This window comes from Tyto alba, unplaced genomic scaffold, assembly GCF_018691265.1.
Source record: "Tyto alba isolate M040663 unplaced genomic scaffold, T.alba_DEE_v4.0 Super-Scaffold_14, whole genome shotgun sequence".
Taxonomy (NCBI): Eukaryota; Metazoa; Chordata; class Aves; order Strigiformes; family Tytonidae; genus Tyto; species Tyto alba.
In genome coordinates, this window is record NW_024881276.1 from 43608930 (window position 1) to 43636106 (window position 27177).

The 27177-nt window shown below is 45.9% G+C and overlaps 2 protein-coding genes across 2 annotated transcripts; both read left to right on the forward strand.

Moving 5' to 3' along the window:
* Positions 1-3105: 3105 nt before the first annotated feature.
* POGLUT1 (protein O-glucosyltransferase 1) lies at positions 3106-19086 on the forward strand. The gene is made up of 11 exons (XM_042788552.1): positions 3106-3221; positions 3685-3775; positions 6538-6681; positions 7110-7245; positions 9755-9876; positions 11441-11500; positions 12508-12607; positions 13401-13459; positions 15675-15842; positions 16477-16533; positions 17169-19086. The coding sequence occupies exons 1-11, from the start codon at positions 3125-3127 to the stop codon at positions 17323-17325; spliced, it is 1191 nt and encodes a 396-aa protein (XP_042644486.1). The 5' UTR covers positions 3106-3124; the 3' UTR covers positions 17326-19086.
* A 344-nt stretch (positions 19087-19430) lies between these two features.
* TIMMDC1 (translocase of inner mitochondrial membrane domain containing 1) lies at positions 19431-26938 on the forward strand. The gene is made up of 7 exons (XM_042788553.1): positions 19431-19570; positions 19658-19823; positions 21002-21090; positions 22927-22994; positions 23879-23957; positions 25401-25511; positions 26004-26938. Exons 1-7 carry the CDS (start codon positions 19476-19478, stop codon positions 26101-26103), a joined length of 708 nt encoding a protein of 235 aa, XP_042644487.1. The 5' UTR covers positions 19431-19475; the 3' UTR covers positions 26104-26938.
* The last annotated feature ends 239 nt before the right edge of the window (positions 26939-27177 follow it).

The following is a 27177-nucleotide window of genomic DNA, read 5'->3' on the forward strand; positions in this document are numbered from 1 at the left end:
ATGAAAGCTAAAAGAAGAGCCACACACCAGCTACCTCACAGCTATTGGAAGCTTCATTTATAACGCCTGGGTATTATTTCCCCTTTTACTAGCATCACCTTTTCCAGCCGCACATAAACCTTCTCTAGTTGTCCATACCTCTGAAGAACTTCAGTGCAGGTAGGATGGCCATTCATATGAAAAATTCACCGCTATTTGAGGAATTCAGAAAACCTGGAACTTCCATTTAGCACAAAAGAATGAATTAAAGGGGAAAACCCCCCACCAGCACCCCTGCACAAGTAGATAGTAGCAATTAGCAAAGCCAGACCACAGCTCTGAGAGAAACTCAAGATGTAGGAAGCACATTTTCTTTAGCTTAGTCTTATAACCAGCTTAGAGAACCACACTCTTTCCCAAGCACCCTTCGTCTAACCTATGTTGAATATGTAAAGCAAGGACACCAGACATAGAGCCAAGTGATTTTCCACTCCAGGCACATGGAACATGATGAAAGTAAATTTGTGGGTGTTTGTGCTTGATTTGGCAGAGAAAAAAAATGAGGGAGGGACTGTGTTGGAGGAAGGGTATCAAAGATCAGAGCCAGATGCTCCTGCACAGAGCTCTGGATTTGCAGGAAATTAAGAAGGTAGAGAAGGTGAGGCAAAGGCTGTGTTTGAAGTGAGAGTCAAGGGGTTCTGAAACTTACAACCATCCAAGGTGCTTGGGGGGAACTACAGCACATGCCAAAACCACACCACAGTGGCCCCGGGTGCTTTCATTACACAAAGCCTGGGAGAGCAGAGGCTGTAAATGTAGCTTCAAAAGGAGCTTCATCTTGAAGTCTTAGCTCTCAGGGCCTATTAAACATTTATGCTGACTACCACTCCTACTCTTTGCTTCAGAGAAAGCACCCGAAATAACCTTTGCTACAGAGCAAACTACTACACCTCTACCAGCTGTGTAGGAGACTGGTGGAGAGCTGTGAGAAACAACCAGAAACAGTGTTGGAACAGCACACTGATATCTCTATTCAATCAGCTGGGAAAGAAGGAGAAAAATCTGGTCTGGAACCTGAGAGGGAAGACAGAAAACTGTACGAGAAATAATGGGTGGATTAGCCACGTAGAGATGGCTGAGTAAGGCCAGTGAAGGCAAATTTATGAGTATCAACATTTTTTGCTTTTACCTTACTTAAGGTTCAACACTTTTGGGGGAGTCATCAGACCAGCCTCTAGTGTTAGATCTGTGACTACTGCAGCCATGGGAGACACTGTAGAGGAAAAGGAAAAAAGCAGGCCCTCTGCAGAAATGGAAAGGAAGACAGAGGGGCTCTAGGAGAAGATGGAAAGAAGGGATTAATTCCCCTGATTTGCTTAAAATTTCTTTGGCTGTGCAACAGGAGTTTAGGATGAGATAGCCAGAAATACTCAAGATTTTCACTCTAGGAAACTGTTACTAGTAATAGCAGATAATACACACAACTTTCACTTATACCTTCACAGTTCACTCAGTTACCTCATTGGAGCAACAGTTGGAGAACAACCCCAGCTGCATACTCAGGAGAGGGTTGTGCTGACACACTAGCAGCTTCCAAGCAGGTGTTCAGAAAGTCCCTCAAAGTCATTTATTTCAACAGATGCACTCATAATCCTGCAGTCTTTGTCTGCATGTAGGAGCCCCTGCCCTCCAGTCACACAACCTGTGGTTGATACCAGCGCTCACCTGAGCCCTTGCACAGACTGAGCAGACACTTGGTGCCCAGAGTTTATCAGCTCTTGCAGATTCAGCAGGACTACCTGTCTCCAGATATTATTGGTCCTTGGGAAACCTTCAGGCTTCTTCTCAGCACATGCTTTTCCTCTCATCTGTTTCTTTCTCCACCCAAACCTACAGGTACCTACAGGACCAATTCATTTTCACACAGATAAGGCCTTTATGACAAGTTGGTGGCTCGTGCGGCTAATCACTCAGTGTTCACTCTATAGGTAGAAACTTAACGTAAATGTGGCTCCTTCCTATTGACAAGCAGCTACACCATCTCCTCCTGGAATCCAAAAGCACCAAGCTGGACCTGAGCTAGGAAAGACGGAGGTTTAGCATTGACATTTGAATACACAAACCCCATGAAGAGGGTACAAGGCTTCCCACACTCAACCTAGGGAAGAAACATTGATTGACTGGCCTGGATTCGTTAGGATAGTGTCTGCTTAGCCCCAGCCCCTCTGACCTACATTAATTTGGCTGCTTATCAGCATGGCTATTACATCCAGCACCAGGTTAATGAGCCTGTCCTGAAGGCTGGCCAAATATGACTGAACTGACCTAAACACTAAGTGGAGGGTAGTTTTGAAGACTGTGTCCTTAGAAACCATTTTGCAAAGAGAAGGTCCTATGTGTTACATCGATGTCACTCAACCACCAGTTCTCAATCTTGCTGCTTCTTTTCTTTCTTGCAGTCCATATCCTGCTGCAGAGAAGTTTATACAAATCAGTCTGAACCTTTATACCATGACAATGAGATTAATGACTTAATCCTAAATGATCAAGTTGAATCAGGCCTTGGCAGCAGCAAGAGATTGGGCCAGAAGTTGCCCTTTACAGGTTAGACTAACTGCTTGATGAATTCAGGTGTCCAGGGAAATTCCACCCCCAAAACCCCAAAGGGAGCGACGGCCACCAGGTACACAATATCTGCATGAGTCTCGCAGGATTCCTGTGGCGTACATGAGCTGAGCTAAGGGGTTATTTGGCCGGACTGTCACACAAGCACACTCAGATCTTCTCTGGGCAGTGGGTATTTTTTCAGCATCTACTGTAGTCCCCCCTCACCCCCGGTTCCAGTGCCTTTATTTCCGTAAGCTACAAAAGCCGCCTGCGGTCACGACGTGGCTGCCGCGGGGCTCTCCCCTCACACAACCGTTGAGGGTGGGCGGGAAAGCCCGCCGCTGGGCCGCTGCGGGAACTACAACTCCCACCAAGCGCGGCGGCACAACGCCCGCGGATAGCGCCGCCATCTTTGTGCGGGGTTGGAGGCGGCGGCCGCCATCTTTGGTCAGGGTCTCACCGCCCGCCCGTCCACCCACCCACCCGCGACCGACGGCGGGTGGCGCATGCGCAGGGCGGTGCTGGCGGCGGCGGCGGCATGGGCCGGGCGGCGCTGGCTGTGTCCCTGTCCCTGTGGGCGCTGGCGGCGGCCGTTGTGTGTCGGCTGGAGCCCGTCACGGCGGGCGGTCCCGCAGGTGAGCGGCGTTCGGGGCTCCTCGCGTCGCCCGGGCGTGGGGGGTGTTGCGGGGGATAGGGAGCGGGACGCGGCTTCGTGGCCGGGCGGGGAGGGCTGGTGGCCGCGGCGGGAGCCCGCGCGTCCTGTGAGGCCGCCGAGGAAGTCTCTCCTCCTCCTTCTCCTCCTCCTCCTCCTCCTCCCGGCCGGGCAGCTCCCCCCGGCTCCCTTTCGGCTCGGGGGTCGTCACGGGGCGCCCGGCCCACTGGCCTTTCCCCGGCCCCCACGGCTGGGTGGCCTCTCTCCGCGCCCGCTCCAGGCGTGCTCTCCGTGGGCTGCGTGGACCGGGGCAGAGCTGGGGTGTGTTGTGGGGCCCTGGTGCGTTGTTCCTGCCAGCTGGACCAGAGACGCGGTTCAGCTCTTGCTGGTTGCTCTGGTAGTTGAATGGATTCATTCCTTAGACTTTACCTTCCTGTGTGTTTTAGATGCCAAATGGATAACAATAACTGACCAGATCAAGAAGGCTGTGGAAGTCTATAAGCCATGTGTAAAGGAGAATTGCAGCTGCCACCAGAGGTGAGATACTGGTTTCCTTTAGACTGCACAGCCCTCTGGCCATGAGAGGGAATACTTTTGCCATCACTAATGGTTGGAAATTATCTAGAGAATATTTGGGCGCTAAGGTATCATGTTTGCAGCCACTGCAGGTCACGGTACTTGCAAGGAAGAGGTTATTAATGGCACTGTGTGAAACAAGGTGATCTCCATAGTTCCAACAGAAGGTGTGTCCACCTGCAAACTGACCACTCTTCTCGTCCTCTGCAATTGAACACAAGCTGTGTCAGCATTTCATGTATGATCACACAATAAACCATATACTTAGCTGGTGACATTTCTGTTTTAACAGAACATTTCTGCCTTCTCTTAGTGCAGCGCTGGTAACAAGTCTTTCTCATGGGCTTTTAAAAGTGGAAGAAATCAAGTATGTATAAAATATTCTAAATAGCTAGATTAAGAAAGATTGTTTCAGAACACAGATTCATTTGGTGTGATGGTGTGCTGTACTTTTTAGCACTCTTTCGAGGGAGTTTAGTTCACTGCTTGTGAGAATTGGAGTGATGGTGGACGTTTAACTATCTGACTTTCACATGACCAAACCATGATCCAAGAGGAGCTCATTTAGGGAGACACAAGTCCTGTTTATATTTTTTTGTTATAACTATGGAGCATTGTGCATAATGCCAGCATTCTAACTTGAAACGCTGGCCTAATCATCCTACAGTGAATTTAATGCAGAGAGTTAGAGTCTTAGATGTGATGCAAGACGGCTGTAGGCAGTACAGGTGCAGGCTGATCTGTCTTGTAGACATAACCAAAACAAACTTCCTTTCTGTTTGCACTGATGGAACATGTCTGCAGTGTGGCAAACATTACAGGGACGTAGGTCATCATTGCTGTATGGGCAGGGATTGTAGGATAGGTTTTTAATACCTTTAAGCAGCATCTTTATTTAAAAGAGAAGAAGGAGTTCAGGGAAGAGTCAACATATTCTTCTGCCTTTATGATTAGGATTCCAAACGCAGAAACACTGATGCCCAACTTTAAGCCTCCTATTTAAAAGTACCAGATGTGCTCACTCATTTTGGGGGGTGAGATTGAGTGCTACCATGGCTTTTAATATCAGATGAATCATACTGTGCAAGTGTTTGTACACTCTGTTTGGAGTTTTTGATCTTCACTGCTCTTGAAATATTGATGAGGAAAAGTCTCTTCTAGTTTAGCCTTCCAGTCTTTTTCCTAAGTTCCAATTCAGATACAGCCTTAAGACATCTAATCTTTAAACATACGTTCCACTATCTCCTGCCCACCTTTGGGTAAAACATCTTCCCAAGTGGTTACAACCTCCAAATCTGCTTCAGAACATGATAGTTGATAGTAACATGAAGTTACGGTTGCTGTGGGTCCCAAAACATAGTTTTCACTAAAGCAGCAATTCATTTAAGGGTTGTTAAGGGGCACTGCTATAGTGACAGGCATTACAAAAGAATCCAGGAAGATAATACAGCATGTATGCTGTGCGACACTTAAGAAACTTGGTTCATTTTGATAGCTCATTTGAAGGTATGTAATTATGCAGCAGAACTCTGAAAGCCAGTACTTTTCCCCATATAACAGATTCTACTTGCGTCTAGTCTCCTGTGACTCGGTGGTCAAGGACTGAAGGTCCCAACTTGCTTGTCGTTACTTTTCAATTGTCACTTGTTACAATGACATGGATGTGCCGTAAAACTGCAACTTTCTTCCTGTTCTCAAGTTTGTTGCATTTGCATCCCTGCCTGGCTGCTTATCCTGTGGTCATCCCATCTGTGCAATGGCAATTCTTTATGTAGTTTTCTGGTTTTCTACCTGATTACAAAATAGCAGAATCCTGGAGGTTGGAGGGGACCTCCTGAGATCATCAAGTCCAACCCCTCTGCTCAAGCAGGGTTGCCAGGACTGTGTCCAGTCAGGTTTTTAATATCTCAAAGAACAGAAACTCCACAGCCTCTCTGGGCAACCTGTACCAGTGTTTGACCACCCTGACAGTGTTGTATTAAACTAAGGCATCGATGCGGTGTCTACCAAGAAGTGGGGAGGATATCTCCATGGCTGTTACAATCTGACGGTGTTTGGTAAATGCTCCAACCAGTTAGATCTGAGGACCTTTAGAATAAATTTATATACACTGCATCCTTCTTACGTATTTTCCTGTATTCTTTAGGTTTATGTTTTCATAATGCATTCCCGGACCTCACTGGTGATGTTCGGATGTCATAGAACACATGCTACGTAAGGCTGTCCTCCTGCCCTGGCTTTTACCGCACTCAGAATTTGCAACTAGAATCTTACCTTTAATGTCCAAATAGCATGACATTGTGTAAGAAATTTGGTCTTGGTGTGGCCCATAATTCATGGAAGACCAGAGTACAAGTTTTGCAACCCAGAGGCTAAGGGAGCTGAAGGCTTTTGCCCATCACTTGCCAGGGTATGTAAGGTCCTTTCTGGGAGAGGAACTAGGGTTGTCCATGTTGATTTAGCCTCAAAGTCCTGTGCTGGGCTTGTTGTTCAGGCAAACAGCACATAGGTAGTCAAAGAGTGAAGCCTGGACCTTTGAGTCTCTGAGAAACAGTTCTTCCAAGTGACTTAAATTAAATTCTCTATTATGCCACATGTAGCAGAACTCCTGGAAGCTACATGGGGCTTGTTTTAGCTAGAATTCTGTTTTGTATACTGTAGTAATTTAATGCACAGTATATCCTCCCTAGCGTATGTAATAATGGCTGATTGTTTCGTTTCAGTGTCTGGAAGCAGGACCTGGCTCCTTTTCGAGGTGGCATTTCTAAGGAGATAATATCAGATGTGGTGAGCCGGAAGCTCGGCACACACTACCAAATCATTCAGAACAAATTGTACCGTGAGCAGGACTGCTTGTTCCCTGCAAGGTAAGAGGCTGTGCAGATCTAGTCTCCCTAGCTGGGGCACAGGAGTACTTCCAATTCTGCCAAGCTGAAAAAGTTCATTGAGCACAATGATATTTCAGAGATACGAATTCCTTATCAGATCAGGACCCTAGAAAATTAAGCATGAGGCTTAAATGTAGCAAGAGGTTAGTGTCATTGTTGCACTTCAGTGTACAAAGGGTTGGTTGGTTGTGGGATCCCAGAGAAAACTGCAGATTTAACAGGATGGGTTGCTTCATTGGTGTCTGTACTGTGTTGGGGCTTAGAGGCTGCTGTAGGCAGCTCCCAGCCTGCATTATGGTATGGCTCAGGCTTACCATCTCTTCTGCTCCTGCACAGAAAGACCTGCAAGAGACTGCAGGATTCTGCCTTCTCCTTATAGCTCTTCGCCATATGTCATTTCTCCACAGATGCAGTGGAGTTGAGCATTTCCTTCTAGAGATCATCAACCGCCTCCCTGACATGGAAATGGTGATCAATGTGCGAGACTACCCCCAGGTCCCCAAGTGGTTGAAACCCATTATCCCAGTCTTCTCCTTCAGTAAGGTGCGCACACCTTTAAAAGCTGACCGTTTCTGACACACACGTGCCCTCTTTCTCTTGGGAATGTATTTTTGAGGACAGTTTCCCACAGATTTTCTGTACATCAAAATTGCTTGCTCTTTTTTGCTCTTTGTTTCCTTTCGCTTCTAGTTTTCTGGCAGACAGACTTGCAGATTTATTCAATAGAACAGTTTTTCCCCTCATTAGCTCCTCTTCCAGGTCAAAGAATGTACCTCTGCCACAGTGGAATGATGCACAGCTGAATGGGATATGTGCCAGCATCACTGTCATTTGCTACAATGCCTCTTTTAAAATTGTAGCTGTAGTTTATCAGCATTGTTAAGGATTTTTGATCATCAGTCAGCTGTCATACAGTTAATCTCATTTAAAGTGAATATTTTAGTCCTCTTTTTTGGTACTGCAGATAAGTGTTTCTTATTTTCTTTTCTGTAGTATTGCTATCTCCCATGAACCCTTTTCCATCTGCAAACAGAGGTGCATGCATGCGTAAAGACATTCTTTCTCTGCTTCTCTGTTCCTAGACTTGAGAGCCCTCCTGTATGTTTTCCTGCCTCTTCTGTTGTTAAACCTGACTGTAGCATAGTGTCCCATCTTTTCCAACAAAATATTATTAAACCTCAAGCTTCAGCTAATCTTGCTTTGCCTTAGTGTGTGCCCAACGTGCCCAAATCCTGCATACTTGCTACCTAACCCTGATTATGAATGATTCTGTCCGTGGCTGAAGCCTAGCATACAGTAAAATGCAAAAAGAAGCGATAAACCATTTGCTAGTGCGAGTTCAGGCCCTATTCTGTTTCTGTTAACTTGTAGCACCTTACTCTGAACCCAGGTTGTCAGCTTGTGCAGTCTGAACTATAATATAATCCATAACTATTGCCTAGTCCCCAGCCATCCTAAAACTCTGGAATTTCAGTACAGCATTGCAAGCACTGTCATTGAATAACCATGTTTGCTGCCAGATGTGGTAGTAAAGCTAGCTGACTTGCTCCTTGACCATTGCACAGCCTTACCTCTAGTCAGTAGAACCCAAATCAATGCAGAGCAGGTTGCAGGAGTTTTAATTTTTGCAGCTGTATTCATCATCCTGCTCCTGGGTGCCTTGCAAGACCCCGCAAGAACCCGAGTTCTCTGGTCACTGTTGTCCAATATCTGAACTGTAACCTCAGCCCTATCCTTAACTGAAGCCCAGTGACACAGGCACAGCTCATGGTTAAGCAGCTAGCGTTAGGAAGGCACTGGGATGCTGATCCAGGGTGCTTTCTAAGGCTGAAAGCATAGGGGATGGAAGGATTGTCCTATTCTGCATCTCAGAAGGCCAACCCTGGGGTGGTGGTGGAGCTGTCATGGTTTGTTATCAATGCCTCTTTACAGCAAGACTGAGAGGGAGCAGATCGTAGAAGCACACAGTCATTGTGAGTTGGAAGGGACCTCAGGAGATCTCCCAGTCCAGCACCTGTTTCAAAGCAGGACAAATTACATCAGGGTGCTCCAGACTGTGTCCTGCCCAGATCTGAGCATCCCTGGGGATGGGGTGTCCACAGACAGTGTTTGACCTACGTCAGAATGAAAACATGCTTCCTAATATTTTCCTTTCTTGTAATGAAAGTCTGTTGCCTCATTCTGTCTCTGCACTTCTGAAAATAGTCCACCTCCATCTTCCCTGAACATTCCCATTAGGTAGTAGGAGACAGCATTTAGATTCTCCCCGGTCTCCTCTTCTGTGCATGAACAAACCCATTAACCCATTCCTCAGCCCCTGTTTGTCATGTGCACCAACCTCCTAACTACCTTGGTGGCCTTGGACTCTCTCCAGTATCTCCAGGTGATGGATAGGTGGATAACCGTATAGAGGTTTGTTACTAGTGCAAGGAAGAGGCCTGTAGTCTGGTTTCATGAAAGGGTTTAGTCTTACTTAAGTGCTGGTCTTCTCTCTGATTATATGGGGATTTAAGCATCCAAATAGGAGTGTGGAACTGATGTTCTTCCATGACCTGAATATTTGTTATGGTGAATAGTTAAGTGATCTCTAGGAAGGCTGGAATGAACTGAAATGTTGGAAACCTAGATGTCAGAATGTCTGTATGTGCCTCTATGTCTGAGGAGGTAAAATAATGCTTCTTAATTTATCATCAGTAGAAAACATTTGTAGCTACACATTGTAGCACAAGTCTTTAGAAAGGTGAGTGGAGCTTAGGTTTTCCACTATTTACTAATCAGCTACATCACAGACCTCTTTTGTTATTTTCTAAGATGAAAGTCCCGTGTTGTCATGCAGCAAGACATAATGTTTTTAAAATCATTGAAACATTTCAATATTGAACCCCATATGAACCCCAGCAACACCGTACTGACCGCAAAGCTCTTGTGGCTCTTTATGGATCAGTAACGGGGAAAGCTGACACAACTCCCAGAAGGGGCGTTCATTACTGGTGGTCAGTAAACTGAAGTAGATATTACTCTTATTCTTACATTACTCTCCTTTTTCTTAAAGACATCTGAATACAATGATATCATGTATCCTGCCTGGACTTTCTGGGAAGGAGGACCAGCTGTTTGGCCAATTTACCCAACAGGTTTAGGGCGCTGGGACCTCATGAGAGAGGACCTCAGAAGGTATGTTTTGGAAATGGTTGTGTGTAGAGGGGAGGTTTTGTGGAAGTCAAAATTCACAGTAAAGGCAATGTAGCACTGGACAGCATTCAGCCAATGTTGGAGTCTAAGGCCATAAGTCTGTTGGCCTGTGATCTGTCCTGCTGCCTCTCATTAAGTACATACAGTCTAACTGCTGTATAAGAATTCTCCATGGAAACCTTGGATGATGTAACTAGAAGTTATAATTAGCTTCTCTGTTTCCAACACTTCAGTAAGGAATGCAGAGGACAAAGTATACACATTCTTCATGCTGTCAGGGCCAGATCACTGTCAATTTTGGTGAGATAGGGTTTGTCAATAAAGTAGCAGTTATCTTTTGCCTGCAGAAATCTCCCCTGACACATGGAAATATTTTACTTTGTTTCCAACTACTTCTCTAGGAGCTGTGGTTTTTTCACTGCAGGGATGATCCAGGATGTTTGCTTAAGCTTCTGGAAGGGTAAAGGAAAGCCTTCTTTAGATCTGCTTTTACTTGAGTATTATTGTGCAATAGAGAGACCTGGAATCATTCCCAAGAATCAAGAGTTATTACTGGGCTGAGAGTAAGACAGAAGACGTTTCTGACTGAGAGTCTTTCTTTTGGCAGGATCTTTGACTATTAGCAGAATTAGGGGCTATTTTCCAGGGAGAGTGACAAACTAAGTGTGCAACAGTGAGTGAGCATAGAACCATAACAAGAAAACACCTTGATGTCGATCACTTGACATCAGAATGCAAGGTTGAATGTTTCCCTCTTCAAAATCTGAAAATCGATGGGACTAATCATCGCTGAAGCCTAGTGTGATATAATATAATGAAGGTCCAAAGCATTTACTTATCCTTGCTTTCTCAGTGAACCCCACTTGTGTCACTGGGTTACAGGCAAATGGAAAGCTTGACCTGTGCAGATCAGTCTGGGGATCAGGACCTACATGTCAAACCAGGTGCAACAGAAAAGTACAACAAAGAGTTCCCCAGGGGGAGGCAGGTGACTGCACTGACAGATATAAAACATGTGAACAGCTATTTTGAAGGACTTGCTTAGATTTAAAATGAAAGTTATTTGGCAAAACACTGAACCCCTTTGTTTTAAATGCAAAACACCAGGCAGGGTTTTTTTGTTTGTTGTTGGTTGGTTGGGTGTTTTTTTAATGGGAAATACAGTGGTTAGAAACTCTCTAGTCGTTTTGCACTATCCATATTCAGTGAAGTACAGAAAAATAAAGCAACAGTACAAAAAGTGGATTAAGATTTTAGGTAAACTTTAATACCCTTAAAGGTTTAGTGAAGGGGTTGTGTGTAATTCACTATTTTGACTGAAAGGTATTCTGAAATGTAGCGTGTATCTTGTTGCCTTAAACACAATATTCATGGGAAAAACTTGTTTCATTGGACCTGGCTGAGAGTTTTTTCTGCTGTAATGAAGAAAGTGATTTCCATCAAAAATGAAGAATAATATAAGGAAATTATCCTGTGAAAACTGATGAGAGTACTGTTTCATGGTTATATTAAATCATTTATTGCCATGTATAAACAATATTTTCAGATCTGCAGAAAAATGGCCATGGATGAAAAAAATCTCCAAAGGATATTTCCGAGGATCCAGGTGAGCATATTTTCCTGTAACAGGAGATTCTACCAACATATGCTGTGACAGTGGTCTGTATGCAGACATTTCTGTATCTGCAAGACCTAAACAAGTGCAACCAAGAATGTATTTTTTAAAAGTAAGGGAAGTGAGACATTTTGTACAGCAGCATTTCACCTTTAGTGATTCTCCTTAAGAGCTGCCATTTACAACTAGTTTATTATAATAAGTCTAATACTGGAAACAGAAGTTGTGATGGATTTGCTACATTATCTATTGAGTAAAACTGTCACACTAGGAACCAGCTTGTTTTGTTCTGTGAAGGGAACTCCAGGTGCATGATACAGGTTTAAAGATTTGATACTGATGTGCACGCTTCTTGCCAATGTGAATCCTTTATTCACTATGCAAGTGCTTGACACAGGACTGAAAGAATTCTTGCTTTTCGTTACCTGAGCGGTGAGGCATAAGAAACTAGATTATTTTTGCTCTCTCTCCAATGACAGTTTGAAAACGTTAAACCCAATACTTTGTTCCTCCCCCATCCCCAGTATTTGATGTCTTACTAGGTTGACTCAGGAGATGATGAGGAGTGAGCCTCGAGGATGTCATAACCTTCTTTGAGTAGTGATTTAAATTAGTGTTGGGGGTATCAGCACTGAAGATGCTTATCATCTCTTAGCTCTCTCTGACTTAGAAAGGAGTTAAAGTATTTGGCACCCATCAGGATAAAGCCTGAAGGAAGCAACATCTCTGCTGTTTTGTCCTGGGAATTGCTTAAATAGTACTATTAAATATTTAGTAAGTGAAATAAAGAAACATGGCCTCAAATAATTTTGGTACCCATAACTCATTCTCTTCTGCTAATATCTCTTGGACAGAAATGCACTATATGGTATGTACTTAATGGTTTTGGGGCACGCAGGGAGGTCAGCCTTATAAGGAGTCAGGGTCTTGAGCCCTGCTGTTTGTTAGCTGTGTTGAGTCATGTGGATTGGCAATTACTGACAGCATGTCTTTTGCAGAACAAGCCCTGAGAGAGATCCCCTCATTCTGCTGTCCCGAGAAAACCCAGAACTTGTTGATGCTGAGTACACTAAAAACCAGGCTTGGAAATCTGAAAAGGTGTGTGGGTGTTGTCTGTCTCCTGAGTGTGAAGGCCAGCAAAGGTACCATTGCAAGATGTCTTTGACGACTGAGAAGCATCTTGTTGGAGAGTTGTGGGTGGTCCTCTAGAGTAGGAGAGGCTTGTAGTTCCCTTGATGGCCGCACTTCTCTGATGGATGAAAGGAAGGAGTCTCTAGAGCCTGGCAGGCCAAACATTTTTCTTCCGTCTACACTTTTTGTTCAAGGAAACTAGCACACATAAGAAAATGAACCTGTGCCAATCCCCTCCTCTTCCATTACAACAAAATTAGCCAACTCTTCCCCTTCTAGCCCTGAGCTGCCAGTGTGGTGGTGTAAGTCTTTTTAAACCTTTTTCTGTTATCTCCCTTTCTTGGTCTTGTTTTTGGTAACTTTCTGATAACGGTTGCTGATAACTTTTTAGTTCCATACACAGTCTACAGTCCGTCTCTCTCCAGACAGTCTTGGCTAATCCAGTTACACTTGGCTTCACATAGTCCATTGTCCCAAACTCTTTTCCACGCTGTAGCTGCCAACCATCATTATCATTTAATGTTTGTGCTGACGTTTGCTTACAGGGAGTGTGTAATTTACTGATTTTTTTTTTTTTTTTCTTGTTTGAAGGGCTGGGAATGCTTCATAATACTTCTAAAAGCCCACCAGAGAAGGTTTTCTCAGAAGTGGGAATGGAGGGTTTTGAGTCTTCAGCTTTGTTTCTAACTGAGAAGGAAAACAAATATGAAATCACAGTGTAAAGCTTACTGATTTTTTTTTTAATTCCCTTTATTTTAAGGACACCTTAGGGAAGCCTCCTGCAAAGGAAATTCCACTGGTTGATCACTGCAAATACAAGTAAGAGTTTTGATTAGTAAAGCTGTTCAAGAGCTATGGGTTATTTCTTTCCGTGCATGGTGTAAGATCTCATTTTATTTTAAGGTCTAATTCCGACAACCAGCTCCATGCAGATAAAAAAGCTTGTGAGTGGACATAAGGCAGTTGAAAATACAGTTGCTTGGCATGGCCTCTTTTAGTGTCAGCTTTCCCTTGTTGGGTCAGGAGAAATAAAGTGCTTTGGGAAAAGTAAAGGTCACTAATAAACATATAGATCAAATATTTTTTTTTTTTAATCAAAAAGGCTTTCTATCAGTTTTTCTTTATATTCCTGTACTAAGCTGTATGTTCAAAATGAATTTTTCGTTGCTATGAAGATAGCATTGTCTTCAAAGACATAAGGAACTAAGGCATCATGTCTTCATATGCATACTTGGACAAGTGGTGCCACTGGATGTATATAATAAACGAGATAACCTGAAATATGATTGAGCAGATACAGTATTGATTCATACTTCGTATATTCTTTGAGAGAATGTGGTTTTGATTTACAAAGGTTTTTTATTTTTTAACTACTTTAGGGAGGGGTTTTTGGTATAATATTCTTGTGGGCTTCTGTGTAAAAGTATAAACTCTTGCTGTGTATGCACTTGTATATCTGATGTTTTGCCCCCTTTTTTTTTTTTTTTCTTGCTTTAAAATTACCTAGTTACAATTACGCCAGTTAGAATCTGCTGATATAAGAACTCAGTCGTTTGGCTGGATCTGTGTTTTTGTGTAAATGTGATTGACTTGTTTCATTTTATATTTCACTAGACTGTTGCCCAGATTTGTCCCTTCTGTTACATGTAGACTTCCTGACTGATGCCTCCTAAGCCCCTCGTACAGTACAGGCTGAGACATTCTTAAGTGCTTTTGTCGTAGCCCAGGGTCTGGTAGGGTCAGCATGGACTTCTCGCTGCTTCCTTCAGTGTAGGTGCTATAGCAGGCTGGCTGAGAGCAGCGTTCGGTGTCTTGGCTGAGGTCACGGATGGTGGGAGCTGTGTCTGGAATTGGACAGAGGCATTTCCTCACTTCCAGACCACTGTTCTTGTTACATCTCTAAGTGTATTTGTTGAGTTCCTAACAGAACGAGCTCCTCATCCCTTCCTTGAGCTCCTAGGTAATACAAAGAATGCAGAATAATTTCTGATTTACTCCTTGTCACTTACTGCTGAACTAAGTTTAGCTATAATTCCCATCTCGCCCACAATATATATAATATATAATCCCCATCTCGCCCAAAATAGTTTCATTAAAGGAAGAACTCCCTTCCCCCAGCCCAAAATGTTTGACTTCAAAGATTAGTTATATGTACTGAGGGGCTTTACCCACAGGAAAAACAGCTTTCCATATAATTGGAGAAATGCGAGTTTAAAAAAAAAAAGGCAAGTAAGCAAACAAACATCCCTCTGAGATATAGTTTGCTAAAAGAAATCCACCCCCAGTCAAGCCCACTTTACTAACTTGGCAGAAAATACTGAAAACAAAATTGTGGATTCTTTGTTATCTGCAAAGTCCATCTGTTGTGTGCTAGCCTGTTTAACCTCCTAGGGTTGCATTCCCAAGTTAATATGAAACAATTAGATTCAGATTAAAGCAGAATCCCAGAGGAAAAAAAATAAAAAAACAAACAAAAAAAAAACCCAACCCAAAAACAACAACAAAAAAACCCAAACAAACAAAACAAAAAAACCAACAAAACCCAACTGAGATAGATGTGGCAAAGCAGAACAATGAACAGAAAAGCTCACTGCAAGACGAGAGAGAATTGGGAAAAAGCTCCTCATGGTAACAGAGTCTCTGGAGTCACACATTCCACGTCCACGCTGTGAGCTTCCATGCCTTGTTGGCAGCTGTCCGTGAGGCCTCCTTTGGTTTGTCGCAGGCAGGTGTCTTTATCAGGGGTGAAGCCTCACACCTTGATTTTCTCCTTCAGTTTTGACAGACAGCAGAAACTCACCTAGCACATCCTTAACTTCAGCTCACGTTTCCTGTGAGTAGCTTCAAATAAAGGGCTTCCCTTTGTTTTAGTGACCGGTGCGTAGCTCAGTGTGAAGGAGAACTCCCCACCACCACCCCTGCAGCTGCTACCTGTGACAGAAGGTTGACTGCTACTCGGAGCCCAGTTTTGTAGTGCATTTCCCCACAACATGCCAAGTGTAATCGGTTCCTCTCTTTCCTTTTCCTTTTAAAGGTATCTGTTTAATTTCCGGGGAGTGGCTGCCAGTTTCCGGCTGAAGCACCTTTTCTTATGTGGTTCACTCGTCTTTCATGTTGGAGAAGAATGGTTGGAGTTCTTCTACCCCCAGCTGAAGCCTTGGGTCCACTACATCCCAGTCCGACCAGACCTCTCTAACGTCAGGTGCGAGACCCCGGGCATGCTCAGCGGAGCGGTGCATGCCACAGGAGCACACGGCTGTGTTCGGGAAGGCGGTTTGGTTTGTACTGCACTAAGAAGTGCCTCCACTCCTAGGCACCAGACAAAAGCTCTTGGAGGTCATGTTCTTTTCTCTTTATTACTGCCCCCAAAGAATCCTTTGCTCGTATTACAGAGAGAGTACAGTTTCGCTGGAGTATGTAGGTATGTCACCCTCACTGAAATCAGCAGACACTAACGAGGCACTTAAGCTTGCAAGCGGGCCCTGCAGCACAGATAAGAGGGAAGAGGAACTTGTCACTAGGCCAAAAATGTGTTGGCTCCCAGATTTCAGCATGGTTGATACGGAACAACCAATAGGGGTTGTTAGTTATATGTACTGAGGTTGTTAGTTATATGTACTGAGTTATACTATATATAACTATATATAGTTATATATAACAACCAGAGCCGATATGGAACAACTGAGAAGGGCAAGTCTCTTCTGTGCTCTGAAATGAGCACCAGTCCCTCACTCAGTTGTAGATCCTCAATCTCATCCTCTGCAGTAATTAAGCTGAGGAGCCGTGTTCTCCATTGAGCTAGTTGTTTCATAGCATTATTTTGGTCTTCGTTTTAGGGAGCTGTTGCAGTTTGTAAAGGAAAATGATGCCATAGCACAAGAAATTTCAGAGAGGTAAGTTGTGTGTCCTTTCTGGCTATCAGGCAGTCTTCCTCTGAAGCATTGTCTTATGCAGCTTTTGAAGGGGTTACCTATCAAAGACAACCTAGTATTAATAGGGTGCAGTGTAACTGATCTTCTGCCATAACAGCAGGGGGGTTGGAGAACTCGTAATAAGCAGGGGGAACGGGAGAATACGATTATATGCTTAGGTCTTTGGTTCGTGTGTGACCCATGTCAGGAACCCCACTGAAAGCTATCAGAAGTTGGGAGCTTTCGTCTCAGTATGAGGTGAGGTGAGTTGCCTCCTGGGAACTATGTCTGCGTTGTGAGCGTTACGTATCCAGGCTGGCAGCGGCCGGCTTCTGAAGCAGCATGCATTAGTGCTGCTCAGGCTGTATCTGATACGTGAAGTCTGATATTTATTATCCCAGATAACAAATACCATCTTGAGGATAACAAAAGCACTGCAACTGTCAGAGCTATGAGCATGAATGAAAACTGTGAAATTAAAATAGACGGTACAGAGCGGTGCATGTTGTTTCTCATTTGAAACACAGAAGAATGAAAGTTGATATACATATAAAACAAAACCAAAGACTCTTGTAGGATCTGGAAATTGGTTCTGACTCTGCCTTGTGTGTCTCTAGGGGACGCCAATTCATCACCGAGCACTTGCAGATGGAGGATGTCTCTTGCTACTGGGAGCATCTGCTGTCTGAATATTCCCAAGCTTTGACTTACAAAGTGAAAAGGAGGAAGAGCTACAGTGAGATCACTTCTGAATGGCTGAAAACAGAACTGTAGAGACTTCTCTGTTTTTCTCCTCAGCTCAAACTGACCTCTGTGGAAATCTGAAGATCAGCATATCTTCTTTCTTGTTCTTTCAGACTTCTTATCCTTTGTGCTAGAACTACAGAGAACAGCAATAGGCTAACTTTGAAACTGCTCCCATACAGTGGGACCTGATTACACTGTCGCCATAAGAATGTTAAGTAGAATGTTGGGTTATGGCTATTTGATGGGGTGGGAATGGTCATGCCTGGAAGAGGGTTGTTAGCATTTGGGACTTAATTACTGCCTGTCTCAGCATGATCCTAAATCCCATTCAGTCAGTGGGAAACCTTTCTGTTAATTTTAGTGGACTTTTTACCAAGTCCTCTGTACTCATGGGCAAGGTACATAGGCTGTCAGCTGCACTCAGCTGAGAGATACGTGCCCCTCTTTGGTGAAGGGTCAATGTTTTCTCACCTGTGTGACAGCATTTGGGATATTAGGTGTTCTCTGACAGAAGCAGGTTACTGGGATTTGGGGGTAGCCTTTTTAGATAGCTTAGAACTTATATTCATGTCAGGTTTTAGAGGTTGATGGTAAGGCTTAGATGTGTAATTGAAAGGACAAATGATCCCTGCACAGTTAAACTACCTACCTCACAGGGGAGCAGCAGGCGATGACAGTGTTGCTGCGGTGCTAAGCCTGAGTAGCAGACAGGCAAGTGGTTGGCAGCTGGGACAAATATGGTTCATCCTCCAACAGAGGAGCTGGGTGCCCGCACAGCCATGCAGAACTGAGCCCCTGTTAGCGAGCTCTCGGCGGGCCAGATGTCCTAGGGCCCTTAGCCCAGAAAAAGTATATGCAGGGGTAGATTCAGCTCTTCTTTTTCCCAGGTGTTCACAGATTCTCTGCTCTGATCCCCTTCTGTAATCTTTCTTGGGTTGTTTTTCGGGGTTTTTTGTTGTTTTGGGGTTGGTTTAGTTTTGGTTTGTTTTTTGTTGGTTTTTTTTTTTTTTTTTTTTGAGGCTGGTAACACATCCGCTCACTTCAGTATTCACTTTTCTTTCTCACAGCTGTTACCCTCCTTTTTCACATTTCCTTCAGTCTGGCTGAGGGAAATGTTTTCAGTCGCACAGTGGCAGCTACTCCTCACATTACTCACTTCGAGTTCAGTCACGGGTTGCTTGCGCTGACTATTTATCCCCACTACAGGCTGCTCAGCCCAGAGGGAGCGCAATTTCTGAAATGCCCCTGAGTAGAGAGGCCTGTTAGGAAGCAGCATCTTCTCTGGCATTCGGGCAGCAGCACGGGATCCCAGGAGGGCGACTGCCGCCTGGGTGCGTGCCCTTGGTGCTAAAGCCGCCTCACGGCTCAGGAAGCAGCACATTAACGGAAAAGAACGATGGCAGCAGCTCATGGTCTCCTCTGCGGTCAGTTTGGATCAGAGAAGAAGAAAACACTACAAGGAACGGTAGCGTGAAGGGCGCCTGGCAGCACGGCCGGGCCCTGGTACGGGGGCAGAGCTGCCAGCCCTGCGCGTCGGGCCGGTTGCGGGAGCAGGGTGCCAATACGCGACTGGTGCTTGGCTATCCCAGCCAGCAAGGGAAACAGAGCAGGATACTCAAATAGCCTGGTTTCTGAGGAAAAGGACGGTGCGAGAGCAGAAGGGGCTTTCTGGTTTTGTATTTTTAGTCAAGGGAGAGACAGCACTCTGAGAAACTGAAAGAGCTATGTATAATGTTTTTAAACCATTTTTAATTAAGTGCTTTTTGGAATAAAACAAACGAAAATTAAGTTCTGTTGGGTGCATCACTGCTTAATCAGAATTGCACTATAAGGCCTGGATAGCTCCCAGCTGTTTCCCCTAAGACGGTGAAGTGCGTCTTTCTGTGGTTTTGTTGTGGGTTTGTTTTTTTTTTTTTTTTTTTCCCCCCTTTGTCACAGTAGTATTTAGGCTGTCTACTTCCAGGCTCGGGTCACGCTGGCTGGAAACTTCCTCCGGTCCACTCGCCAGCGGTGCCCGGGGGCTTTTCGGCCCGGTTCCTTTCCCTCGCATCGCTAACCCGGCCCGGGCCCGTCCCTCGGGCCGGGAGGGCCCCGGCCGCTCCCTGAGGGAAGCCGGGCGCTGCCCCGCCGGGCGGCAGGGGGCGCTGCCGGCGCTGCCGGCGCCGCCGGGGAGGAACATGGCGGAGGGAGCCGGCGTGGAGCCGCGGTTCGGCCGCCCCGCGCCGCCGCCGCAGACAGGCTGGGAGCGGCTCAGCGAGCTCTGGCGGCGAGAGTGAGGGCCGGGCAGGGCAGGGGCGGCGGCGGCGGGCGGCGGGCCTCCCTCCGGAGCCCGGCGCCCAGCCCTGTCCTTGCCTTGCAGCGAGCGGCAGCGGTACCCGGAGGAAACGGTGAACATCGTGAAGTCGGCCTTCACCGGGGGACTGTTCGGCTGGCTGTACGGCGGGCTGCCGGCCTTCTACCAAGCCCGGAAGGCTTTCATCGAGAGGAGCCACGGGGAGCTCTTTCAGAACCGCGCCGACGCGGTGGTACGAGCGGGCCCGGCGGCGGAGCCCGGCCGGCCGGGAGCGCCGCGCTGCCGGGAGCGGGCGGGGGGAGCGCCGGGCGGGGACCGGAGCGTCCGAGCCCCGCAGGCTCCAGCCGCCTGAGGGCGCCGGGGGAGGGAGCAGCTGCCGCTGGGCCGCGGCCTCGGCGGGCCCGGGCTGAGGCGGGTGCGCCTCACGCGGCGCTCGGTGGGTGCTGGGTGGCTCCTCAGCCCACGCGTCTGGGCTTTCGGCTCTTGAATTTTAGCGTGTTGGCAGGAGGCTTCGCGGTGCCCAGCTGGCGTTGTCCTCTTACTCACGCGAGTTATGTTGAGGCCGTTTAAAGTCCTTTTAGCTTATCGCTACGCCTCGCAACAAAGAACATGTGTGACATTTCATAAACGTACTGGGAGTTTGTTCTTCAGTTACGGTGTTGGTGACCTGGATTATTAGGAAAAGAAAACAGCCCTTTAAAAACCTGCCTAATTTCACATCATTGGCTATTTAGATTTGGCTCCTCACCGAGTGGCCTGCAGAATGTCGGTGCCAGGCTTCTCTCTGCCCTTGTGCTGACTGTCCTGTGCGTCTGCACCCGGGCAGTCTGCTTACACCACAGGCACGGGAAGAGGGTATCAGTTTTCTTTCATGGTATTAACTGGCATATTTTTAATTTTTATGAAGCTTCTGTTTAATCACATCTATTTAAAAGCCACTTACTGGCTAACTTTTAAGCGCCAGTGCTAAACTTCAGAGCTTGATGATCTCTTAACATTTAAAGTAGGTGGTTATTGTTTACTTATTACGATAAATATTCGTTAATGGTTATTATTTATTAGTACTTATAAACTTGTAACAATTGAGAATTAGTTTGTAGTTCGTCCCCCCTTTCTTCTCTGCTGCTTTCCCATACTGTCCTCAGAAAGCTTTCCCTGTCCTCCCAGCACTAGGATTAGAAAGACCAGTTGACATTACAAACTGGAATTAATTCCTGGTTTTCCTGTTGGTGGCAGGGGTAAACGTGAGCGGCTTTTCCTCTGAAGGTGACAAACTTGATCTCTGAGGGATCCCAAACGCCACCAGTCCCACGACCCGTCACGAGTACCCCGGGTCGCAGTGGGCCGGTGGCGATGCTGGCGGGGGGGAGCAGGGCTGTGATCTGTAACCTGCCTTCTCTCCCCCCCTAGCAATCCGCGCATCGGGCTGGTCTCAGGAGTTTCATCCGCTACGGCTGGCGCTGGAGCTGGAGGGTGGCCACTTTTGTGACAATATTCAAGTAAGTGTTTCCCGATGGTTGTGGGAGAAGAGCTTATGCTTCAGCACTAGTGGCACAGAGCCCTTCGTGCCAGCAGCGCTCGCAGCTTCTTGGGAGAGGACTGGTGATTGATTGAGGCTCAAAGTGACGTGTTAACAGTGAGTCTGATTGAGAAGGTGCAGACATGAAGAAGATTTAACCTTGTATAATTCAGAATCTAAATCTAATGAACCAACATGAAAATTAAGACCGGAAAAACCCCGTTCCACACATCTAATCTAGGCTGTTATTGACTTGAATACTGCTTTTCCCTGTACTTGATGGCTTATTTCTGCTTTTGCTTCATCTCTTTTCTTGCATTTTTCTCTGTGAGAGTGTCACAGTGTGTTGGCTGCTTCTGGAAGAGTTTTCTGTCCCACGCTGATTTTTCTCCTTTTTGTTATGTCTCATTACTCCTAGTTTGCATACACCAGCATTACTCACAATTCTATCTTCTTGTCCTCAAATGCTTGCAGATGATCATCTTGTTATTAAGCAGTTGCTGAACATCAGACCTACCAGTTGTATGTACCTCTTTAGGCCTTCAAATTTTTCCTAGCACACAACCAACACAGAGATAGTGTTCCGCTTCCCTGATTTTCTCCTTCAGAGGTGTCAGTGCATTCTGACAATATAGCATCAAACTAAGCATGCTTTTCCAAATAAAGCTCTTTTAAACTAGGAGTATCTCCTTCCCTGATGTCCAAAATAGTAAATTTTTGTGTAGTCCTAACCCTTAATTCACTATATCTGCAGGTGTGTTCTGTTTAAATTCCCTTTCTACTTTTAATATACCAGAAATATTAACTAGCATTGTTTTCTATTTCTCTCTCTAATTTTTTTGTTCCTTTATGAATTTCTTCCTTGATCTCTCTCGGTTTCTTTGACTCCTTTTGGTTTAGTATCTGTTCTTAGGTTTAGTTAGCGTATTGTTTGCTTTCTCTCCTGGAGCTTTTGACTTCTTTGAGTTTCCCTGGGCTTGACATGTAACCTCATCGTTTTCCACCAGATGTCTCCCCTGCAGTCAGATCATCGCCCTTTTTCACCAACCCTTTGTAAAAGACTCTCGGCATTGATTGTTTACGTAAAGTCCAAGTTGAAGATTTCATCCTGCTGTTGTGCAAATTTTGAGTTTTGCAGCTTAAAACCAAATTGTTTAGTGGTATCTTGTACAAAGGCTAGGGTGGTGTTACAGCGTTGGGAAGGAGAGGAAGATTCCTGTTGACTTGCAGATGTCATGCAGGAGGCTCGCTAAGGTGCTGGGGAAGCTGTGGCTGCTGAACTGAGAACAGAGAGTCTTTTGGGGCTTAACCAATGTTTTTGGAGGAGATGCTGTACTTACCCTGGTGGGAAGTCTCATGCCTCAAGAGTAGGTGACCCTGCTGACGTCATGAGTGTGACAGCTCTGCTGGTGGGGACTGTCTGTCAGGCAAGGTCCTTACTGACACACGAATTCAGCTTCTGGGGGTCAAGGTCCCACATCAGGACTGACTGACAGGATCTTTTCATTGCGCAATTCCTTTTATCCTCGAATAGACGATGGAAAAAAATATCTTTGATTAAAAAAAAAGAAAAAAAAAAGGATATTGCAGATGCAGGCCGGGAATCCTGGTGTTCCCTGGCCTCTGGCTGTGCAGCTACCAGCAGTAAAGTCACAGAAATCAAGGCACTGGTGGCTGGCGCGTGTGCGCTCTGGACTGCTGGGCAACACGGCAGCGAGAGGCGACCAGAGGGTCGGCTTAATGAGATCCAGCTTTATTTCAGGCTACCTGCCTTTTTCTGTGGGCAACTGCTGACTTCTGTGCCTTGTCTTTGCAGCATGGTGAGCACTGGTCTGTCTGTGTACCGCAATAAAACCACCATCAGCCATTTTGCTTCAGCAGGAGGTAAGACTGCTATAACCTCGTGTACTTTTCTCTTTATGAGCAAGGGACATGAGCAGGAATCCCTGTTGCTTGGATTTGAGTGGGTCTCTAGCTTCTGTGCTCCTGGTTTTGTTTCCTGCTCTGCCACCTGCCACTGTGACTTTTCTCCGTTGTTTAACTGCTGCGTGTTTTTATTTGTAGCAGAGAGGTGTCGATGCATTTCTGAAACCATTGGGGAGTTTTGTGGTTATCAGTTTGTCTTCACAATACTTGCTGGAGTTTTTTGGGTGAAGAATGCTCGTGTAGGGTAAAGGCAACACTTGGTGCATAACCTGCTCTCACAGCCACCTGTTTAGCAGGGAAAGCATTTCTTATTTCTGCTCTTTATAACAGTTCAGTGCACTGTTTGTAAACTGCCCTTTTCATGCTAAATTTTGCATGTCCACTTTTGGCAGGGCTCTGGGTAAGTGATCTGCTTGTTTGGGTTTTATAGGCTTTATTGCCCTTGCAGTTGGATACGTGTTTTACTGATCTTTTCTGCCTTACATGGCAGCTTCTATTATTAGCTGTTGTTGAAAAAAAAAAAAAAAAAAAAAAAAAAAAAAAAGTGGGGGAAGAGCTCACACTCCAGCCTGGAGAGAGCTTGGTTTTACTTTCATAGATACTTTTACTTTGTAGCATTTCTTGGGGAGTTTTTCTGACGCAGAAGGAGCTTTGTGCAGTGGTACAGTGCAGAGACCACGGTGACTGTATGGTGAGGGTCCCTCCCGCTGGCCAAGGCACTTGGTTTCTGCACTGTTAAAAGTAGAAGTGTGCTGGGTTTGTGAGCGTGGCGGGGGTTTGTGGTAGCTGGGGAGGGGGCTATGGCTGTTTGTGGTTTCAGTGGATTTATGGTTTGTTTTTAGCCTTCACAGGAGCCCTTTTCAGAATGCACTTGGGCCTGCAGGGGCTGGCAGGCGGCTTCGTGTTCGGAGCAGTGGTTGGGTGAGTTGTGGCTGCTGCCGATGAGTGATCAAGGCACAACTGCTCTTTAAGGGTGTCAGGTGGTGGCCGTACACACCAAGCCTGGAATCACAGTTGGGGCTACAGAAGCTTCCCTTCCTCTCTTACCTTGAGGGATTTTCTGTATCTCTCTTGGGACCTCATGATGATGACTTTTCTTCCAACCTTTATGTTGTTTTTTTAACTTCTTTTTTTCTTGATTCATGTTTTCCTGCTTCCTCGATAAGAACTCAGTGCTCTTAACAGAGCATCTTACTTGCTGCTATTTGCCTGTTAGAGGAGACACTAACTACTGTTAAATAGGAAATTGTGAGGCTGGGTTATGGACATGTCTCCGGTCCCCCTTCCTTGGCATGGTCGCTGGACAGCCCAGTGGCTGTGTGCAGAACTGCTGGGACATCTGTTTTAAGGAACTGTGTTGTCTGTGGGTAAAGGCAGGCGTGTAAGACACACCTTTTGGGCACCCTTCTCAGCTTCATCAGCAGCTGCTCCTGTAGCAGCTCAGAATCCAGGCGGGGCACAAAGGGTGTTGGATGTCATGATGACACCTTTTGAAGAAGGGGAAACCCTGGGAACTGTCAGCCCCTCGGCTAGGAATCTGTGTAAAAACAAATTTTTTTGTTTTTGTTTTGTTTTTTTCACAAAATCGGATCTATCAAAGCCAAAATGTGAAACAGCAGCCATAAGGAAAGGCTGAGGAAGGAGCTGTGTGGTTGGGCTGCACAACCCAAAGCTGTAAGGTGGCACATCTCTTCCTGTATGTCTCAGTCGCGTATCTCCTGAAGCTCCCTGGGGCATGGAGGAACCCATGGTTCTCTCTCAGGGGCTCTGTCCATTAGGACAGTGACCTCTTAACTCAGGAGAAGTCTGACTTTTCAAGCAGAACTGGGATTTCTTCTTAAAATACTGACATGTGAATATCCTCACAAGTGAATTTGGGGATCCTGCCTGGACAAGAGAATGAGCTTTATGTGTGCTGCTTAGCACGGTCAGGGTGGTGTCAGCCATGGACATGCCTGGAGCCAGCCTAGGGAGCTTTACCATCGAAAACACAAGTACCTCCAGAGCTGGACAGAAGCTAAGCAGGGGTGTGTGACTGTCTAAATTATGGGTTAGGTGATCTGTAGGGGTTGTTCGGGCACCTTAAATCCTCCTACTCCTTTGCCCCGTGGGTGTCTGTCAATAAGTAAAGTCAAAATAAGTTGTTGAAGGGGCTGCAGTGAGTCACAGCTGACGACAGGCTGCGTTTGGTGGCTGACAGTAGAATAGGAGTGCCTTCGTCTGTGGTGTGATGTGAGTATCGGGGAACATTCTGCTCCACTGATCTGGTGGCTGGCCCCCGCGTGCTCCTTTTGCCAATGCCGGTAAGTTATTACTGTTGTGTGTCCCCTGGGTGACTTGTGACTTTTCTGCTTCCTCCTCTAGGATCCCTGCAGGGGGCCTCTTAATGATAGTGCAGAAGCTTGCTGGTGAGACCTTGCAGGAGAAGAGAAATCGTGAGCGCAGGGAGCTGTATGAACAGAAGTTAGCAGAGTGGTAAGGAACAACCCTGGCTGCCTGTTGAGGTCTTTGACTGGAAGTGTGTCTAGGTCTGTGTGGTTCAAACGTTTAAATAAAACGTGACACACTAGGTTTTTTAAAACCTCGGTTCTTCTGCTCTTGCTTTTTTGTTAAAAATTTGTGCCCTGCCTTGGCCCAGTAATTCTGCATCAGTTTTTCTCTTTTGCAGTGGCCAAGAAGACAAGCAGGACAAGCACATTAGTATTTCTGTACCAAAATTGAGAGAGGCCAGAACTCTGGCTTTTCCTTCATTGCTGCCTTCTTTCCATCCCCGTTAGAGAGAGGAAGGAAGAAGGATAGCTTGAGGCTTTGGGGAGAAAGGTTATGACACTGGTTGAATGACTTACTAAAGCTCACAAATAGTGCCAGTTCTAGAAGAAACTTTTCAAGAGTTGGGATTCTGCAGTGATGCCTTTGTCAGGAGGATACAGGCATAAAATTACTCCGTGCTCTCCCTTCTCTTGTTAGGCAATCCAGGCTCAGCGTGACTGAAGTCTTAGGCCAAATGGAGAGCAACACCGAGGGAGGACTGGAGACGGAGAGAGCAAGAGAATCGAGGAGCTACTGAGTCTTCCCTACATCTGTTGTAAGCAGCCACAAAGTATTTTGATTCTGCTCGTAAGTCTTCAGTCAAGGGGTCACAGGAGTCTTCTGTGAATGCAGTTACATCTTGTGCACTTGTAAAAAACCGTTTTGCTGAAAACATTGTTTGTGGATGCGTATCACTGCACAGGAGCTTGAGAGGGCCAAACCTGTTCCACCTGCACAGGTGGAAGTGCAGACAAGTGTCACCTAGGTTTGGCGGGGGGTGAGGGCAGCCCCAGAGCCTCGTCTAGAACCCATTTCACTGCTGAAAATGTCCAAACCACCAGCGATGTAGAAATATTCAAGGTAAAGGAGCCTCTGAATAGTTCGGATGCTAAAGGTGCCCTGATTCCAGAAGCTAATCACGCGCTGGGGAAAGCTCCTCTGTGCAGACAGCGCCTGGAGAGCCCGCTGCCGATGCGCGAGTCCCCTCCTCTCGCCGTCCCGCTCCCGCCGCTCGGCTGGGGCTGGGGCTGGTTTGCTGACGGTGGTTTCTTCAGGCTTTTTGCAGAAAAACACACATGCTTCCTACAGTACTTGGGGTATTTTGCAATCAGTGTTGAGGAAGGGTGAGGGAGCTGGGAACGATCCGGAAATACCCTGAAAAAGACATTTTTTGGGTTCCTCAATAGAAGTGTGGCTGAGGGGCCCACAGAAAGGATGACTTGTTTCTGGTGGTGACGGTGGAAGAATTGACACTGTGAACAGTTTTAACAGCAATAGAAAGGCATCTAATTTAATTTGAAGGTTGGAAATTAGGGGATTGCCTTTGGGGGAAATGTGGTTCGAGGCACTTAATAAAGCCATCTAGCAGTGGAGACTGTGTCTGTAAGCTCTTTATGTTAGTGTACAGTAGGTACTTTATGTTAATAGAGTACTTGCATTAGAGAAATGTACTTGAGTGATATCTCATGGGAAAAGCACTATCTAAGATCCCACCAGTGAGCAATAAAGTCTGGTGGTGGTGTCAGACATTCTTCTACCCAGACAGTAACAAAGACAAGAGCCAGGAGGGTGCCCCAGGCTCCATTTATTATTGGATACCAGAGATCAACTG

What these genes read in the sequence shown, in the direction of transcription:
- POGLUT1 (XM_042788552.1), top strand. Translation starts at nt 3,125, where the DNA reads ATGGGCCGGGCGGCGCTGGCTGTGTCCCTGTCCCTGTGGGCGCTGGCG. An exon ending in AGGCTTGGAAATCTGAAAAG is followed by an intron (nt 12,608 to 13,400) that starts GTGTGTGGGTGT and finishes CTTTATTTTAAG; the next exon opens with GACACCTTAGGGAAGCCTCC. An exon ending in CCAGACCTCTCTAACGTCAG is followed by an intron (nt 15,843 to 16,476) that starts GTGCGAGACCCC and finishes TCTTCGTTTTAG; the next exon opens with GGAGCTGTTGCAGTTTGTAA.
- TIMMDC1 (XM_042788553.1), top strand. Translation starts at nt 19,476, where the DNA reads ATGGCGGAGGGAGCCGGCGTGGAGCCGCGGTTCGGCCGCCCCGCGCCG. An exon ending in AGAACCGCGCCGACGCGGTG is followed by an intron (nt 19,824 to 21,001) that starts GTACGAGCGGGC and finishes CTCCCCCCCTAG; the next exon opens with CAATCCGCGCATCGGGCTGG. An exon ending in CCATTTTGCTTCAGCAGGAG is followed by an intron (nt 22,995 to 23,878) that starts GTAAGACTGCTA and finishes GTTTGTTTTTAG; the next exon opens with CCTTCACAGGAGCCCTTTTC.